Source organism: Dermacentor andersoni, chromosome 3, assembly GCF_023375885.2.
Source record: "Dermacentor andersoni chromosome 3, qqDerAnde1_hic_scaffold, whole genome shotgun sequence".
NCBI classification, from domain to species: Eukaryota; Metazoa; Arthropoda; class Arachnida; order Ixodida; family Ixodidae; genus Dermacentor; species Dermacentor andersoni.
The window spans coordinates 13,527,732-13,547,784 of NC_092816.1; the positions used below are offsets into that span (position 1 = coordinate 13,527,732).

The window sequence follows — 20,053 nt, forward strand, 5'->3', positions numbered from 1 at the left end:
ACAATCTCTCCAATGCTATGCACTGCGTGTTTGGAAGAACAAAGCCACTCTTAGCACAAAGTGAAGCCTGGTAAGCCAAAAATGACACAAAAACAAAAGATTAGGGGCCTTGAAGTTCCTAGAATAGCTCGCCGTGCCATCACTGAGTTTGATGTCTGCACAGGCCTAGTTAATTTTTTGTCAGTGAAGATGGACATTGTATTTTAAAGAAGTCAAATACTGAACTGGACAAGTTTCAGGAACTTTTACTGCACCACAACAGTTCAGATGCAAAAAAAAAAAAAAAAGAAAACGTTATAACCTATTGACTTGTAATGTCCTCATTAAAAAAGAAAATCTATCGATATCACAACTGACACACCAGAAAGAGGGTTCTGAGGCAAAATGAAAAAAAAGAAAGGAAGGTTTTACCTCGATTTTCTCTCGTAATTATCATCCTATTAACACAAATGACCGAAAGCTAGTTTTGAAAAAATACTTTATCAGTCTAAATTAGTTCAGTGTCTCTCTTTAGTGTCCCTTTGACATTTCCGTTAGTACAGTTTTTTTTTTTTGGTTCCGAGTGCTCAGTTGCACTTTTAAAACATAAACATAGTGTCTCCTCCGTATCTAGGGACCGGTAGCTGATAATAGGCGAGATGAGAAAACATTTATGAGCATTTTATGCTCATAAATGAGCACTTTATGAGAGCCTTTTCACCAGTGATGTACTAGAAGATTCCACCTTTCACATATTTTTCACACTGTAGGAGCGTGCCCAGGAGTGCTTGGAGTTTCTGGTTAGCCAGCTGTCCAAAGGAGACCACAACACCCAGCTGGCACTGCTACGGGAAGCCAAGCACCTAGGAGATGCCTTCCCTGCATTGCTTGCCCCATGCTTGCCACAGGTACTGGTCGAGCTGTCTTATAGAGCCACCTAAGGGCAACAGTTGTAAACATAGCCATAGCACAATTACACCATGAAGTGGATTGTGCAGTAATTTCAATGACAAGTCATAGCTGCCTCTAGAGGCCAACTGCACTGCTCTTTCACTTCGGCTCACTTGGTTATAGATGAGCAGTATACAGTCGAACCTTGATGTAATGAAGTTGTAATTCGCTAATTCGAGGTTTTAAAGTTTCAGCAGCACAACTTCACAAATTTGCAGAACATTCCTGCCAGATAGTATCTCGTCAGTAAGCACTTATAAACAAATTGCAAGGTTGGGCCATAATAGCGTGGTTATGAGCCCTAGAGCTTGCGGTGCAGCTATCGCTGAGAGCAATGCATCGACATGGCTCACAGCATTGAAAATTTGCGTGTGTTGCATCGTGCAGCACCGTGAATCTTGGACACCATGGCTGACCGCATTTAGTACCCTCAGCAGGCGGCCATAAATTGAAAACAAAAGTGTAAACAGATATGTATACTTGTCCCGAGAGAAAAAAAGAAGAAAGAAAAAGTCACAGTTACACCAGAAAGGCGCTCTGGAGCATTGATGACGATAGCAAAGAGACAAGTACACAAATTAAGGTTTTTAGTTTTATTGGTGTCATGTGCGCTCAGGCAAACATTAACAGATCTTACTTGATGACCATGAACTCACAGTCACAATGCGAGTGAGCGCTTTGCATTATGTCTTGGAAACTTGAGATTGCGCGACCACCAACACTAGACGCGTGGTAACAACATAATACTCAAGAAGGTGGCAACCATTTAGGCTCCACCTCTGCACTTGCCGCCGAGAGATTATCTCTGAGATACGGCCAGAGAGAAGATAGACATGCATTACCCTCCACCACTTGGTGTGTGCTTGATCACGTTATTGCGTGTTCACTCGCTCCCAAACACTTTTGCACAAAAGGAATCATCATCTCTCGTGTTTCTGCTAGTGAACTCTACGAGCTGCTGCGTGCTTGCAGCCTTCGCAGGTTGTTTACCAACGCAGCAAATGGCGCAGCGCTCTTTCCTGCATACCGCATCCCAGCAGGCGAGCTTTGAAGGTGGTTTTGCCGCTCATACTTTCATGCAGAAAGACACTTAAAATCGCCTTTGCCTCGGCCAACATTTCTATCGCTTTTATTGCTAGATTTACTAACCATACAGGATCCAAGTACATGCTTGAAATGGCCGTAAATTTCGAGATTACTTCGTTAAATAGTGAAAGAAAAGCACGGTTTTCAGTTCAACTAAGATAGGAAAATTGAAATAGTTCATTATGTTGCGAATTTCGTTAAATCAAGATTTATTATATTGTTACCTAGGAGACGCAGACGAAAAGCTATACACAAGTATATTTACAAGGAAATACGCCACACTTAGCCAAGCTGCAACAGCCCGTGCTAACCTCTAAGCATCGTCGTCGTATTCACACTGCTCGCCTCTTCGTGATCGCAAATACTGTTCCGTAGCACTACCCCCAATGGCAAAAGCGCCGTCCCGGAGCGACTAAAGGCCGGACTCTGAAGCAGTGTATTAGGCCTAGAACCTACTGACATGTATGACATCACTAGATGCCAGAGTAGAGGATGAGGTTGAACTCACAGGAGCAGTTTCGTACGTCACAAGTGTCACCTGGTGCAGCACGCGGTAGGGCCCTGTGTATCGCGAAAGGAGCTTTTCTGAAAGTCCGACGTGATGAGAGGGTGACCACAGGAGCACGAGCGCACCAGGCGAAAACTGTACGTCTTGATGGCGGGCGTTGTACTGACGCTGCTGAGTGGTTCGCGAGGCCGTCAGTCGAGCATGGGCAAGCTGGCTGCATGGTCGGCGAGGGCGATGGCGTCGCGCGCATATTCGGTTGTTGAGATCGCAGCATGAGGAAGTGCCGTGTCAAGGGTGGTCGGTTCGCGACCGTACAGTAGATAAAAGGGAGAAAATTCGGCGGTGTCGTGCCGGAAAGAATTGTACGCAAATGTGACGTAAGGAAGGGCAACGTCCCAGTCGTGGTGGTCCTCGAAGACGTACTTGGACAGCATATCGGTAAGAGTACGGTTTAACCGCTCTGTCAGGCCATTGGTTTGAGGATGGTATGAGGTAGTCAGCTTGTGTTGAGGGGAGCAGGAACGCACAATGTCGGCGATAACTTTCGAGAGGAAGTTACGACCACGGTCAGTAAGCAGCTGTCGCGGAGCGCCATGAAGTAAGATAATGTCACGCAAGAGAAAGTCCGCGACATCAGTGGCGCAACTGGTAGGGAGAGCCCTCGTGATAGCGTATTGGGTGGCGTAATCAGTTGCGACGGCTACCCATTTGTTCCCAGAGGATGACGTGGGAAAGGGACCGAGGAGGTCTAATCCAACACGAAAGAACGGTTCCACAGGGACGGTGATCGGCTGGAGATGACCGGCACATAGCACCTGACGTGCTTTCCGACGCTCGAAGGGATCACAGGCAGCAACATAGCGTCGGACGGAGCGAGCGAGACCAGGCCAATAGAAGCGGCGGCGGACGCAGTCGTACATGCGGGTTACCCCAAGATGTCCTGCAGTGGGTGCGTCATGCATCTCAAAGAGCAGAGTCTGTCGTAGATGTTTTGGCATGACAAGAAGAAGATCAGAGCCGTCAGGGAGGAAGTTCCTTCGGTACAAAATGCCGCCCTGGAGGACATATAGGCGAACGGATGCGTTGGTAGGTGTAGAGCGCAGACACTCTATGAGTGCTCACAGCGACAGGTCTCGGTACTGCTCATCGGCGATGTTGGCGAAGGCAGAGACAGAGAAAATGCCGTTGGCGGTACTACTGTTGGCAGCGTCAGGCTCGTCAACCGGGTAGCGAGACAGGCAGTCAGCGTCCTTGTGTAGTCGGCCAGGTTTTTAGATGACAGAATACAAATATTCTTGGAGGCGTAAGGCCCAGCGACCAAGTCTTCCTGTAGGATCTTTCAGTGAGCATAACCAGCAAAAGGCGTGATGGTCTGTGACAACGGAAAAGGGTCAGCCATATAAGTATGGGCGGAATTTTGCAACCGCCCAAACTGGGGCCAGACACTCACGCTCAGTGATGGAATAGTTGCGCTCCGTCGGTGAGAGGAGCCTGCTGGCATAAGCGATAACACGGTCGTGGCCGCACTGGCGTTGTGCCAGTACTGCGCCAATTCCGTGACCACTGGCATCAGTACGAACTTCGATAGGCACAGAAGGATCGAAATGGGCCAGAATGGGAGGCATTGTGAGAAGGTCAATTAGATGTGAGAATGCGGAGGCCTCGTTATCGCTTTTTTTCAAAAGCTCGGTTAGTGGTCGTGCTATGGTGGCGAAATTTTGCATGAAACGGCAGAAGTACGAACAAAGGCCGATGAAGCTGCGCACATCCTTGACACACTTCGGAACAGGGAAGTGCGCAACAGCATGGATCTTGCCTGGGTCCGGTTGCACTCCGTTCGCGTCAACGAGATGTCCAAGGACGGTAATCTGGCGACGGCCGAATTGACACTTCGATGCGTTGAGTTGCAGACCGGCTCGACGAAAAACGTCCAGGACTGCTGAGAGGCGCTCGAGGTGCATAGCAAACGTTGGGGAGAATATGATAACGTCATCCAAGTAGCACAGGCACGTGGACCATTTGAAACCGTGAAGAAGGGAGTCCATCATGCGTTCAAAAGTGGCAGGGGCGTTACATAGACCGAACGGCGTCACTTTGAATTAATAAAGACCGTCGGGTGTTACAAAAGCAGTCTTCTCACGGTCAAGATCGTCCACCGCAATCTGCCAGTAGCCGGAGCGAAGGTCAATAGAGGAGAAATAGCGAGCACCGTGGAGGCAGTCAAGGGCGTCATCAGTCCGAGGTAGGGGATACACGTCCTTTTTGGTAACCCTGTTAAGGTGCCGATAGTCCACGCAAAAGCGCCATGAGCCATCCTTCTTTTTGACCAGTACAACAGGTGACGCCCATGGACTATATGATGGTTCAATAATGTTCTTGGCAAGCATTTTGCGAACTTCTGCGTGAATAACTTGACGCTCAGCTGGTGACACTCGATACAGGCGGCGATGAATAGGAGGGGCATCGTCGGTATTAATGCGATGTTTAACAGCTGTAGCTTGGGCCAATGGACGATCGTTAAAGTAAAAATATCATGGTAGGAAAACAGAACGCGGTAGAGCTCACGAGCCTGCTTGGACGGCATGTCGGGCGCAATCATTTTCTGTAAGTCGGCGATGATACAAGTTGCCGACTGCGATGGTAGAGGAAGATCAACTGAATTGTTGTCTACTGCAGTAGATGCTACTGAGTGATCCTCGAATGAGCAATGCTTGGCCAGAGACATCCCACGTGGCAGCACTTGTGTCGTCAAGCCAAAATTGACCACTGGCAGGCCACGCAATTCGCCGTAATAGATAAAACTGTATGAGGTACTGTGATCCCGTGTGTAAGGAGGACGTCTTGTATAGGAGCCGCAATGTAGTAACCGTCGGGGACTGGTTTGGATGACACTAAGTCAACATAAGTCAGTGCCAAAGATGGCAAGCGAGCGAAGTTGACGGAACTGAGGCGACTGGGGTGTGGTTCAGCGGAAGCCAGAACAGGCAGGTCAAGGCGGAGAGTACTGGCAGAACAATCGATGAGAGCAAAATGTGCGGAGAGGAAGTCTAAGCTGAGGATGATGTCGTGGGGACAGTGGGCGATGACTGTGAATAGCACGATAGTGGAGCGATCGGCGAAGGAAATGCGGGCGGCACACATACCAATTACGGGGGCTGTTCCGCCATCGGCGACACGGACAACGGGCGTCATGGCGGGCGTGATTATTTTCTTCAGCCGGTTATGAAGGTCAGCGCTCATTACTGAGAAATGCGCCCCAGGGTCTATAAGAGCAGACACAGAAACACCGTTGACTTGCACGTCAAGAACGTTCAGATGAGTGGGCAACGTCAGTAGAGGATTTGGCGGTGTAGGGAGCAATGCACCGTCACCTGGAGGCGCTGCATCGTCTAGTTTTCTGGCTGGGAGCAGCGTCCGAAGGGAGTCGGCGAATAGAAGCAACGGGGCTGGTGAGAGTGAGATTGTCATTGTTGGGGCGAAGGCGAACGAGTATAGGGGCGGTTCGGCGCAGGAGAATCGGTGGCGGCATTATCGGAGCGTGCTGCATAGGGACGAGAAGGGCCACCTGGGGGACAAGAGTAGGCAGTATAAGTAGACCGGGTCGGGGAACTCCAGCGACTGCGACAGTGCCGAGAAATGTGCCCGATTCGATGGCAGTGAAAACAAATGGGCTTGTCGTCAGCAGTGCGCCATTCAGATGGGTTTAGAAAACGTGGCAGGTAAGAAGACGCGGGACGGGGCGGAATCAAAGAAGCCGGGTGGGTATCAGGGCGATGGGTCGAGCAGATGGTGTGAAGACCCATGGTTTCGAACTCCTGGTGGAGAACTGCCTGGATCAGGAAAACCGTGACTGCAGGTGCGTTGGTGGGGCTGGAGTCGAAGGCAGCCAGATAGGCGGCCTCGATCTCACGCCAGACGATCCTGGTAACATCGCCAGTGTTGTTGGGACGAGGAGCGTCGGCACAGGAAGATGTCGCTGGGGTGTTGGGCAGACGACGGGCAAACTGCTGGTCGATACGTCTGCTTTTAGCGAGTTCCAGGCGGCGGCACTCTTTTATAACTGCATCCACCGTCGCCACATTGTTGAAAACGAGCAAGTTTAAGGCGTCACCGGCAATGCCTTTGAGGATGTGGGAAACCTTGCCTGACTCAGTCATGTGTGCGTCAACTTTGTGGCACAGAGCCACGACGTCCTGAATGTACGTGACATAGGGCTCTGTTGATGTCTGCACACGGCCAGAAAGCGCCTTCTGCGTGGCAAGTTGGTGACCGTAGGAGTTGCCGAACAAGTCTCGGAGCTTTTGCTTAAGCGAATCCTAACTGGTGAGCTCACCTTCGTGCGTCCGAAACCAAACTCGAGGTTTGCCACTGAGGTAAAAGACTCTCAGCTGGTGTTAAGCTATATTGTTACGCGTGAAGGAGACCGTTTATAACCCTTAGGGATGAAGGGGGACCGTTTACTTAAGGGGGGACGCGGGTTTTACATCGCGAAAAATGGCCAAAAATTCGATTTTTTGAAAATAACATTTTCAGTTTCTATAACCCTTTTTCTATCTGATACCCAAATATCATGACTGTAAACCACTTAGAAGTGCTCAAAAAAAAAATAGTTTTATCATCCAAGGTGGCGAAAAACTCGCGGAAATCAAGAAAGAACAGCGTTTTTCACACCGCAATATCTCCGGAACGGCGCGACCGAGCGCCGCCATCTTGGTCTCGTTGGAAAGCGCATTTCTCCGTCTTCAAATGTGCCGCTTCAGCGATCTCCTCCATACAGAAACAATCGCACAAAAAACAAATGGTTGAGGGTCGTGTTGGAGTCTGCGATTGGCCGCGCCTGCCACGTGACTCCAGCGCGGTTCGCCATTGGTCCGGCGCTGGCGTCGTCTGCTCGGCTCCTTGCACCTCGCGAGTTTGACGTCTCCACTCGCCGTGATCTCGATGTGTCAAAATGGGCGCTACGCGGACATCGCAGTAGCGTGGCCGATCCCTACGCTTGTGGATGTTTCAGACTCTCGGCTAAGCATTCCGAGCATCGGCGACGCGGACTTCGCGACCAAGATTCGCGCACGGAATCCTCGGACATGCGGCTAAGCCTTTCAGCAGTCGGTGTTTCGAATTCGTCACACATTCGTATCGCGCACGAAATCCTCAGAAATGCGGCTTAACATATTGCGCATAGGGAGTCTCCGACTCGGCGATCATGCACATCGCGCGCGGACTTCTCAGACCGTCACCTAATCATTTTGTGCATCGGCACCTCCGACTGCGCGAATAAGCACATCGAATGTCGACTCCTCGAGCCCGCGGCTAGGAATTTGGCGCGTCGGCACATAGGACTGCGCGAATGAGCGCGTCGAGTGTCGACTCCTCGAGCCCGCGACTAGGCATTTCGCGCGTCGGCACCTCGGACTGCGCGAATAAGCGCATCGAGGGTCGACTTCTCGAGCCCGCGACTAGGCATTTCGCGCGTCGGCACCTTGAAATGTGCGACTAAGCACATCGCGCGTCGGCTCCTTGTATCTGCGGCCATGCATTTCGCACATCGGCACTTCGGACTCGCAAAGAAGCACATTGCGCGTTCACTCTATTATCATACTGTCACGATAGCTCGTAACAATATCTATCATACCACCTCTTCATAAAGAGAACCTCATCATGAGCTCTGTTCATTAGGCCCCTTGGGCTGGCACACATCTGGCTGCAGAAGTGATCGAGGCATCATACAAAAGTAAAATTCTGGAAAGCACCTAGCAGCTGCATATCTATCACTGGCTCTCTGATCGTAAGTTCCACAGCCACTGTCAGGTGAACATGACTTGGAAGGCTACTTACACTCAGAGCCTTCATTCAGTAACATGGTCAATTCTACCAAATGAAAAATGCCTCACTGATTGTAATGGAGACTGCTATTAATCAGGCAGCCTGCATGTACAACACTGGAACTATATTCATGCCCACACAGAGTTCTACACTTCGGTTTGAAACCCAGGCACCATGCTCTTTGTAGAGCATGGTGCCCAATAAAGTTTCTTGTGCTAGTTCAGTGGCCAGTGTGCTATTATTTTGAGAGTGTGCAGTCACACATTTAGTATGGCCATTCTTACAAAACATAGAGCTTCAAAATGGTGCCATTTGTATTGCTGTAGATTCACTTCAGCAAAAGCTACATTTGTTTGAAACTTCAAATGCGTTTATTTCAGTTCGATGTTTTTGCACACTGTACTTCGCCTTACGGGTGTTTTTTCTGGGTTGTTTTTGGCCAAAAATGGCAAGGGTGGTATAATTTTATTCGTGTTGAAATTATCTGGGGGGTGATGCTATTTTTATTACTCTTGCGCCGTCATGAAAATTACATTCAGGTATAGTAATCGCTGCTAATTAGAAAAAAATGTTAATAAATGCAAGATTTTTTTCTTGTCTGCAAAATGTTTCCAAATGAATAAAAATAGCATCACCCCCTACAGTAGGTCTTTAGCAATGGTGTCATGCATTTAGTTTTTGGTTTAGCAAGACGGAATCATCAAAAAGCCCCGTAACGAGCTTGAAATTAATTTGACTTCAGACCTCAATATTTTTTGAACTGCTACAGCTATCAAAAATCTAATTACAGATCTGAAATCAGCATGGAAAATTACCCCAGGCAGTGGAGTTTATTAAAGATTCACCCAAAAATAAGAAAAACATTTTTAAGACCCACTTCCCCCCTTAAGTCGCGAAGGTGAGCGTAAGAGTGGTCAGCTGGTTGATCAACTGAGCGTCGTTCTCTTCTTCCTTCCCCACTCGGGTCCGCAAGCACGTTCACCGGTCTTCGTTCTCTTCATGCGTAACATTCCTCTCGTCGCAGACGAAGCCCGCCGGGCGAGTCAATCCATTTGTCGTGATGTGAACAATTTCAAGCGGGCGACATGGACCACTTGTGTCTTGGCAGCTCTTCTACCACTCGCGGTGAGGCGAGCTATGTTATACGTGACTTCCGTGAGTCTGTTAGTAATAACATACGGTCCATCGTAGGCGGCCAAAAGCTTTTGGCATAATCTGCATTTCCGTACTGGAGTCCACAGCCAGACTAAATCACCAGTGCGATAGGTTACCGGACGGTGGCGAATGTCGTAGCGTGCTTTTGATCTGTCCTGCGATGCCAAAGTGCGCAAACGAGCAATACGACGAGCTTCTTCGGCAAGGCAGAGAGTCTCGGCGACAGTGGGATTTTCATGACTACAGAAAGGGAAAACAGTGTCGATTGTGTACTGGGGTGGCCGTGCGTACAGCAGGAAGAAAGGGCTATAGCCGGTAGTCACGTGCTTGGCAGTGTTGAACGCGTACGTGATAAAAGGCAGTACGTCATCCCAGTTCTTGTGGTCGGATGAAACATACATAGATAGCATGTTTACAATTGTTCGGTTAGTACGCTCCGTAAGCCCATTCGTTTGTGGATGGTATGGTGTCGAGTGACGCAAGTGGGAATCACACAAACGAAGCAGCTCCTCTATGATGTCCGCTGTGAATTGTCGTCCACAGTCGCTGATGATCACGCAGGGCGGACCATGTCGCAGGATCACATATTGCAGCAGGAATGTTGAAACGTCAGTGGCAGTTGCTGAGGGCACGGCCACCGTCTCGCAGTAGCGTGTGAGCTAGTCGACGCAAACAACTATCCAACGGTTTCCCATGGCTGATTTTGGAAATGGGCCTACGAAGTCAATGCCCACTTGTTGGAAAGGCGTGCTTGGAGGCGGGATCGGCTGCAGGAGACCTGCTGGAGCAGTAGATGGCCGTTTGTGGCGCTGACACTGCAGGCAGCTGGCCACATACGTCTCAACAGAATGTCGCATTCCAGGCCAATAAAAGCGTTCCTGAATCCGGTAGAGCGTCCTCGCCGAACCTAGATGGCCAGACGTAGGGTCGTCGTGCATAGCACTCAGAATCGCTGTGCGAAGGCTCTCCGGTACCACTAGGAGAAAACGTGCGCCAGTGCTGGAAAAGTTCTTCTTATAGAGGAGTCCATCACATACACAGAAATGGTTTGCTGTCGTCGAGGCGGTCGTAGCGGTGAAGAGCGGTGTTAATTTATTGTCTTTTCGCTGTTCGGTTTTGAAGCAGTCGAAGTCTGGAAAACGTGGCGACACAGAAGCCACGAGATGATCGAAGTCATCGGCGTCACAGTCCGTAGTGCTCAGTGACATACGCAAAAGGCAGTCCGCATCAGCGTGTCGTCGACCGCTCTTATAAGAGACGGTGAAGCTGTATTCTTGCAGTCGGAGCGCCCAGCGCGGAAGGCGGCCACAAGGGTCACGAAGATTGACAAGCTAACACAATGAGTGGTGGTCGGTGACCACTGTAAAGGGGCGTCCATACAGGTAAGAACGAAACCGCTGAACCGCAAATATTACCGCGAGGCATTCTTGTTCCATGACAGTGTAATTCTGCTCGGGCCTACTTAATGAGCGGCTTGCATATGCGATCACGTGTTCGCGGTCACCGTAGCGTTGAACTAGGACGGCACCAATACCTATGCCACTGGCATAAGTGGCATACCTATGCCACTGGCTGAAGGACTGAAGTGCTGAAGAACCGGTCGTGACGTCAGCAGAAACTTCAACTGACGAAAAAAAGAGTCGCACTCCGGAGTCCACTCAAAGGGGGTGTCCTTTCGTAGCAGGCATGTCAGCGGATACGCAACGTCGGCGAATTTAGGAATAAATCGGCGGAAATAGGAACAAAGCCCCAGAAAACTACGGAGCTCCTTGACAGAGCGCGGCGCACTGAACGCTTCAACGGCTGCTGTTTTCTGGGGATCAGGGCGGATGCCATCCTTGTCGACGAGGTGCCCAAGCATAAGGGTTTGGCGGTCTCCGAAGTGGCATTTCTTAGAGTTTAAAACTAGACCAGCGTTTCTGATGCAGTTCAGGACAATATCCAGACACGAGTTGTGTTCGCTGAAGGTGCGGCCAAAGATGACGACGTCGTCGAGGTAGCACATGCAGATGTTCCACTTCAAGCCGCGCAATACAGTGTCTATAAATCTCTCGAAATTTGCCGGAGCGTTGCACAAACCAAATGGCATCACATTAAATTCGAAGAGCCCGTCAGGGGTTACAAAGGCAGTCTTCTCCTTGTCGTCAGGATGCATTGGAATTTGCCAATAGCCGGATTGTAAATCTACTGAGGAAAACTAAGAGGTGGAATGAAGGCAGTCTATTGCGTCATCAATACGTGGGAGTGGGTACATGTCCTTTTTTGTTACAGCATTCAAACGGCGATAGTCGACGCAAGATCTCCAAGATCCATCTTTTTTTTTAACAAGAATCACTGGAGCTGCCCACGGACTTGCTGACTCTTGTACGACTCCCTTTTTCATCATTTCGTGCACTTGTTCGTTGATAATCTGGCGCTCTGATGGTGAAACACGATATGGCTTTTGTCTAATCGGATTTGCCGAACCCGTGTTGATGGTATGGCGCGTTCGAGACGCAGGGATTGCAGGTATTTTGTCCTTCTGCGCAAAGTCGAATACCGAAACGTGCTTCGAAAGCACACCCACTAACGTTCGGCGTTCACTCGTGCTGAGTGATTTATTTACCATCGACAAAAGGGCCGTTTCCGAACTGTGGCCATCAGGTTCTTCCTGCACATCTGTAAGTTCAGCCACTGATAAGGACGCGTGTTCCCTGGCGAAGGCTAATTTCATGCCGTCTGATAGTATAACGGGCTCCTTAGAACAGTTTACGGTCCATAAGCCAGTGCGTCCGCCTTTGATTGACACAACACAATGTGGCACCAACACGTTCTTCTTCATACAGTTAAAGTGCATCGGTTCTACGGTAGCTTCGAAGCTGTCTGAATTGGCGCCGCAGCAGATAACGGGAACGCAAACGGTAGATGATGCAGGTATGACCGTATCACCACAAACACACAGTGTAGTTTCGCGATCTACAGGGTTCTCCAGGAGTCCTGATGGAATCCTACCACTTAAGAATACTTTTCCTGTGCGGCAGTCGACAGTAGCACCACACTCCCGCAAGAAGTCCATGCCGAGAATAACATCATGGGTTCGACCGAGGAATAATTACAAACTCTGTCGTAATAACATGGCCTCCCAGAAACACGTCAGCACTACACACCCCAATAGGTCGCAGCGGCTCGCCATTCACTCCACAGAACTTTGAATCTTCGTCCCATTTAAACAAAACCTTTCGCCCTAACACGTGTTTAAAAGAGACACTCATGACTGAAATTGTTGCGCCTGTGTCCACCAGAGCCATCACAGGGACATTATCTACAAGCACGCGCACTTTGTTTTTCAGCATCAACACAGGAGGTATTTCTGTCAGTAGCACGTCTCCAGCGACCTCACCTCCATCGGCCGCGCTAGCTAGTTTTCCGGTGACGAAGGGGACGCGGTGCGACGCAGCGGTGAGGGAGAACGGGGAGCATGACGTTGTGGTGGGGGTGTCAAACTTCTGTCAGATGCTGGGGAGCGATTCCGGGAGCTGCTCGGCCAATACTCGTCGCCAGATGATACGTGTGCTGGCCACGGGGCACCGTGTGGCCGTTCGGAGGGCCGAGAAAACTCTGACGGCTGGCCATACCACGTGGTCATACGCTGGTTGCAAAACCGCGATATATGACTCGGGACACCGCAGGAATAACACACCGGGAGAGGTCGAAACCTTGGTCGTTCGTCGATGAAGCGGATATTATCATTTTTCCGCGTGTAGTTGGTTGGTTCGTGGCGTGTGTCACGACGATACATCGGGCGTCGAGAAGGCGTGCGCTGAGCGCGTTGGTCATAGCGCGGAGTCGGCGGGCGTGTTGTCATCCTCGACTGTGGGGCTGTGCTGTACTCTACGGCCGCTACAGTAACCATCGGTTGCCAAAGAGCAGAATGTGGCGCCGTCATAGCCTCACGTGACGTGTACACGCCATGGTGGTCAACAGTTGAATGCAGCAACTCTTCACGGCGGATAAGTTCCTCGCAGACAATCTGTCGGATGGTCGAAGGAAGGTCGAGGCAAGGACTCGTGTCCACACTGGCAACCGTCGTAACGTTTGCCAACCGACCAAACTTTGGCACAATCCGACGCATCTTGAGCGTTTCAAAAGTTCTGCAGTGCTGAATGACGTCGGACACAGAACTGAGGCTCTCTTTTCCAATTAGAAAATTGTACACATCCTCAGCCACTCCTTTCAGCAAATGTCCAACTTTATCTTCTTCCGACATGCGAGCATTGACCACCTTGCACAGCTTTAACACTTCTTTGATATATGTTGTGCATGTCTCACCTGGTAGCTGCGCCCGTTGCGACGGTGTCTGCTCCGCACGCTTCTTTTTGGCGACTGAGTCCTCAAAACACGCCTTTAACTCGTCAACAAAATGCTCCCACGTCGTAAGCGCGTCCTCGTGGTTCTCATACCACACGAGGGCGGTATCGGTCAGGGAGAACACATTGGTGAGCTGAGCGGTTGCATCCCACCCGTTGGATTTGCTCACTCGTTTGTAGTGGACGAGCCACTCGTCGGCATCCCCGCTTTGCCTCCGAAGGTGGGTGGAACTCGGTAGTATGGCAGTGGACTGCTAGGCGCTGCCCTCGGAGTGGCTCCTTCTTCTGGCATGTCGAAGACGGTCACGGCTGATGGCGGGAGGCCGGCAAGTCGACGGCTTCGACGAAGCTGCGGCAGTGATGGTTCCGTTGTTGTGAGCGGTACCCAGCACCTCCACCACTTTGTTATGCGTGAAGGAGACCGTTTATAACCCTTCGGGATGAAGGGGGACCATTTACTTAAGTCAAGAAGGTGAGCGCAAGAGCGGTCAGCTGGTTGATCAACTGAGCGTCGTTCTCTTCTTCCTTTCCCACTCGGGTCCGCAAGCACGTTCACCGGTCTTCGTTCTCTTCATGCGTAACAATATAGTAGGGTCCGAACGGTTATTGCAGCTGACATGTTCATACAGGCTGATCCAGTCCTCGACGTCTTCCCCATCTTTGCCCGAGAATACGCCAGGATCACGGGGAGTGGAGAGAGTGATGTAGGTCGTTGAAGTGGTAGCAGGTGTCGTCGCCGGGAGCCATGAAGGAAGGCTCGACGTACCGTCCACTGCGAAGCTCCGTGATGAGGTACAGGGAACGTCCACCTCCACCAGATATGTTACGTAGGAAGACGCAGACGAAAAGCTATACACAAGTATATTTACAAGGAAATACGCTGCACTTGGCCAAGAGGTAACAGCCCGCGCTAGCCTCTAATCGTCGTCGTCGTCTTCACATTGCTCGCCTCTTCGTGATCGCAAATACTGTTCTGTAGCAATATCGAGGCTTGACTGTGTTATTGGTATGCATTATTGTTCGCCTGCCTGCACTGACAAATTCATTGATCCTTTTAATGAGTCCATTAATTCAATATATGGTGCATTTCCGAATGTAGTTGTCATCCTGTTTAGGCACTACAGTGAAAACTCGTTAAACCGTAGTTGGCTGGAGCTCAGAAAAGGTACATAATAAATGGTAGTACTGCTTAACCGAAATAGCGTGAGATCGCCCACTTACCTGACAAAAACGGAGTTCAGAGAAAGTGCAATGAAAGGGCAAAAAACGTACACTATTTATTTATTCAATTCGGGCGACAAAAGTCTGTGATCTTTGTTTGATGCTGTGGTGGTCTAAAAGCGACAACAGCCGCCTCAAACTCACTTAAGCTGCGAGCCAGCTTTTCCACCAGCCCCCTCTTCTTGGCAAACACCCGCATGAGGCTGACATAACGTGCAGCTTCTGCCACTGTCGGGCCTGGATTGCCCATGCTGTCGCTGTGGGCGTCTTTCTCATCGCTGTCGTTACGCGACACTTCGGCAAGAGAGGCAACTATAGCTTCGTCGGACATATCCGGAGAAGTCTGAACTTCGCTGTCGATGTCCCTGAAGTCGATGAAGGAAATGCCTTGTGTAACACCGTGCTCTCCAGCTCTTCAGCTAGCAGTGTTTCGCAAGCTTGGTCGACGGCGTCAGAAAACTGGTCGACGGCGTCAGAAGACTGGTCGACGGCGTCGCTAGCATCCTCTGCGTCACCCGCACACACCGTGAAGCCAGCGCACTTGAAGCAGTTCTGCACAGTCGCCGATTCAACATGGCGGCACGAATACAGTGCAGTCCACTTATAACAATACCACATATAACGATATATCGGTTATAACGATGGGTCGACATGAGAGTGTCATTTTATGCATTAGGTCTATGGGGAAAAAACCATTTATAATGATAGGTTATTCACTGCATATCGGATACAGTCGAACCCGACTGTATCGAACCCATTTACATTGAATTATTCTATATATAGAACAATTTCTGGGCACGGTATAGTTACAATGAGTATATATAGCAAAAATGACGTTTACATCGAACAAAAATAGCAGCGACTTCCGATATATTGAACGTCGAGCGGCGGTAAAGTGCCCCCAGAAGTTGGCTTTCCCTCGCGGTTGCAGGGAAACCCGACGGTGCGGCTCCATCCAACCGCTCTCCCTACCGTGACCGCGCTGCTGCGGACGAGCCGTCGACACCCCCCTGCAAAAAATGATCCTGGCCGGCCCGCATCTCTTGCTCAGACGGCCAATCAGGGGCTCTTGTGCCCTCGTCGTGCAAAATGGCGGAAGTGCGAGTTGTCTCGGTGCTTTTCTGTTCCATTGTGTGTGTGCCTTGCGGGCCTTCTCCCGCAGTGTTGCCGTGATGAAGCGGCAGAATTTGCCTTTTGTCGTGAAGCTCGAAATCATAAATCGGGTCGAACGCGGTGAGAAGTCGAATGTGTCCCCGCAGCGTGAATGATTCCGAGGAACACTCTCAGGACGATCTTGCCACTCTCTCGCCCCGGTGCCCATGGCGCCCGACGCGTACGCACGCCCATGTACGAGTGGTTCATCTGTAATTGCTTCAGCCGTGCCGGCTTCTGCGTGCTCGGTGATGACTGTAAATTCTGATGAATGCGACGCAGCCGTTGCCGAAACTTGCAGTGTTGCCGAAACTTGGCGCGAGCTGTCAGAATTTCCGGAAGCTATTGACGAATCAACAGTGGACGAGTTGGTGAGTGCAAATGATGGTGCTGCGACCACGGGAGAGCCCGAAAACGAAGACTACATTGCCGACGTCGTACCGAGCACAAGTGAAAGTGGGCATAATGAGGAAAGCAATGACGGTCCTTTGCCTACATCCTCCGAAGTGATTGGTGCGCTAGCACTAGTCCGGTGCTTCTGCGCGAATGCGGAAGGTTGCGGCCTCAGCTGCTCCCGACTCCTTAGATAATGTGGAGAAATGCGTGCGTCGCAGGCAGCGAAATTGCCCGAGCAGAAAGAAATGCAGGACTATTTCATGCGAAACTAAGCTAGTTTCTTCAATAAAGTGATTTTATAAATGGTATGTGCTTTTATGACATCCAATTATTCAGCAGGCTTATATCGAATTATGCTCTATATCGAACTGATAGGTATTTTTTTGCGAGTTCGATATAGCCGGGTTCGACTGTATACCGATCAAAATTTTGCCGTCCGGATGGCTTTTTCCCTGCAAAATAATCGTAACATTTGCGTTGCTTAGTTCCCTGAAACGAACGATGTTGAGATGAGGCGATGTTAACCTCTGTAAGTTCGTATATGCTGCCATTACCAAGCTGCGCGTCCCAACGTTATTAGGCGCGTCCCGCCCCGCCTGCGCACCGGAGAGTACCTGAGTAGGCGCAGCGCGCCACAAGATGGCGCTAGCTGCTTCATGCGCGTAGTGTTCCTGTATATGCTCCCCTGCGGGAGCATATACAGGAACACTACATGCGCGTCTGCCACAGTCGCTCCGAAAGAGAGAGAAAGAAAAAAAAAACGACAAGCAAAGCGGCGCGGTGGCGCCCGTCCCGCACTCAGTCTCTCTCTCTCATGATAGCAGGCTGACGCCACTGAAGCGGCGTGCAACCAACGGTACAACCCAGTTCGAAGATGGCGCCGACAAAGCGCAAAGCTGTGTGGCTTGACACGAAGATGGATATTTTGCAGGACTCTCGACGCGGCTTCAAGGTGAGCGCCCTCGTGAAGAAGTATGAGCTTGCCCAGTCGACGATATCAACCATCTTGAAAACCGGGAGCACCGCGATTGTGAAGGCAGGAGCTATCAGCGGCCATGCCGATCAGCGGAAAAGGGTTAGAGACCCTTTGTACGCCGATGTTGAAGAGGCCGTTTACCAGTGGTTCATCACAACCCACGCGCATAATGTGCGTATTAGTGGGCCAGTACTTGCCACCAAAGCGAAAAACTTCGCTTTTCTTCTGGGACACCCAAATTTTGAGCCTGGGGGAGGCTGGATTCAGCGCTTTAAAGAGCGGCACGGAATCGTTTACGAAAACGTGGTAGGGGAAGCGGCGTCTTTGGACACAGAGGCAAAGCAGCAGTGGCTGCAGACAAAGCTGCCCGACGTGCTGGAGCGCTACGCGGAGAAGGACATATATAATTGCGACGAAACTGCTCTGTTTTTTAAAATGTTGCCATCGAAGACTCACGCTCTTAAAGGAGATCGATGCCCCGGCGGGAAGCACTCGAAACTTAGGGTGACCGTGTTGCTGTGCGGGAGCATGGACGGGAGCCATTGTCTCAAGCCTTTCATGATTGGGCGATCAAAGAAGCCAACGTGCTTTAAGAATCAGCACATCCCGGTCTGCTATCGCAGCAATAAGAAGGCGTGGATGACCCGCGACCTGTTCGAAGAATGGCTGCTCGAGTTCGACAGTATAATTGAAGGCCAAGGAAGAAAAGTTGTGTTGCTACTTGATAACTGTAGCGCACACAGCATTAACCCGAAGCTAACATCTGTCGAGTGATCGCCAACTTTAAAGTCCTGTATCGGCGGCGCATGCTGGAGTGGCTAATTTTAGCCATTGACCGCGCAGCTTCTGGCACGTCGGGTCATGCAGACGGGCCCCCTGACCTGAAGATCAGCCTTTTGAAAGCTGTGCGCTTCGTTTATGGTGCATGGTATGAAGTAAAGCAGTCAACCATATTCAACTGCTTCAAAAAGGCGGGCTTTGTGCGTCAGGACGAACTTCCCCAACCCACTGAGACCAACACGGTGGAAGCCGCTGACATAACCGAGCTCTGGGAGCTTGTTCCTACTGGTGACACAGGTGGTGCGTCGATGAAGGAGTTTTTGACTGCAGACAGTGCTGCCTCCTTTTGTGATGAGGTCACCGACGAGGCGATCGCCGAAGATGTGCTGTCTCGACAGACGGCAAAGTTGTGCGACGATGCCGATGGCAGCAGCGACAGTGACAACAAGATTGACAGTGGCTCCTTGACCCCGACCACGATGTCCATGCAAAGTGCACTGTCGTCGATCGACTCCTTGATTTTATGCATGCTAAAGGATTGCCGCCAGTGTTAGCGCAGCAGCTGGAATCCATGCACACTGCGGTTGTGAAGCTGAAGCTGTCGCAAAAGCAAGTGCAGATTTCGGACTATTTCGGTGCGCCTAACCCTTGACACTGTCATTGGCACTAGAAATAAAGTTTGTTTTTCACAGCCTGCTTTCTACATCATCTATTCTTTAGAGCAAGTAGCGAATTCTAGTTCGGAGCTGCAAAGGTATGTTCCGCATTTTTTTTTTTTTTTAATAACTGCAGTCGAGATATAACGATCATCGGTTATAACGATCATATTTTTCATCTCTCTCGATATCGTTATAAGTGGACTGCACCGTATTCGAGCAGGAGAATTGTGCCCAGCAGGTCAATTGAAAAAACCTTGCCACACTCAAAGGCCAGAAGAATTCTGCCCTGCAGATTCTTTTTGTAGAGCTGTTTCACAGCCCGAATGACACCGTGGTCCAGGGGTTGTGCAATTGCTGTGGTGTTAGGAGGCAGAAACACCAATTTTACAGCTGCACGGTTATCAAGCGCGACATGCACCGAGGCATTATCCAAGATAACAACAACTTTTCTGTTTTTCGCCGCGAAACGGCGGTCAATGAGGCGCATGTACTCTTCAAGAAGTTTCGAAGTCATCTACGCTTTCGTATTGCTGCGGTAGACAACTCCGGACGGCAGTTGGGCGCCTTTAAAACATCTCGGCTTGGCCGACTTCCCAATCCCGAAAAGTAGTTATTCAGTTGCCGACATGTTCACACCGAACGCAACCGAAATCCTGTCCTTGGCATGCTTGCCGCCGGTGCACGTCTCGCCTTTAAACGTAAGCATCCTGTTTGGCAGCAGCTTGAAGAATAGGGCCGACTCATCTATGTTGAAGATATCGTCGGGCGCGTAGTCGGTCAGGATGTGCCTCAGCTGACCATTTTGCCATTGTTCTGCCCCATCCACGTCGCCAGCGGCACCTTCTCCTGAAACGATTCTTGTGTTTACGCCGTGCCTTGCCTTAAACCTCGCCAGCCAGCCATTGCTGCATACGAAGTCATCGTGGTTCATCTGCGAAGCAAAAACCAGGGCCTTCTCCACAAGTAGGGGTGGAGAAGGCTAACGGGCAACTTTTTCGACCGCGCCGCTTTTAACCAGTTC

At 50.4% G+C, this 20,053-nt stretch overlaps 1 protein-coding gene and 1 pseudogene across 3 annotated transcripts in view; both read left to right on the forward strand.

Moving 5' to 3' along the window:
- The window catches only part of melt (ventricular zone expressed PH domain-containing protein melted), a 143,696-nt gene that overhangs the window by 21,307 nt on the left and 102,336 nt on the right, over positions 1–20,053 (forward strand). For all 3 annotated transcript variants that reach the window (XM_050169736.3, XM_055065611.2, XM_055065612.2), the window contains exon 7: positions 750–887. In XM_050169736.3, the coding sequence (XP_050025693.1) occupies positions 750–887 (138 nt within the window). The remainder of the gene's footprint in view (positions 1–749; positions 888–20,053) is intronic.
- On the forward strand, positions 16,785–19,677 carry LOC126520915 (tigger transposable element-derived protein 6-like; annotated as a pseudogene).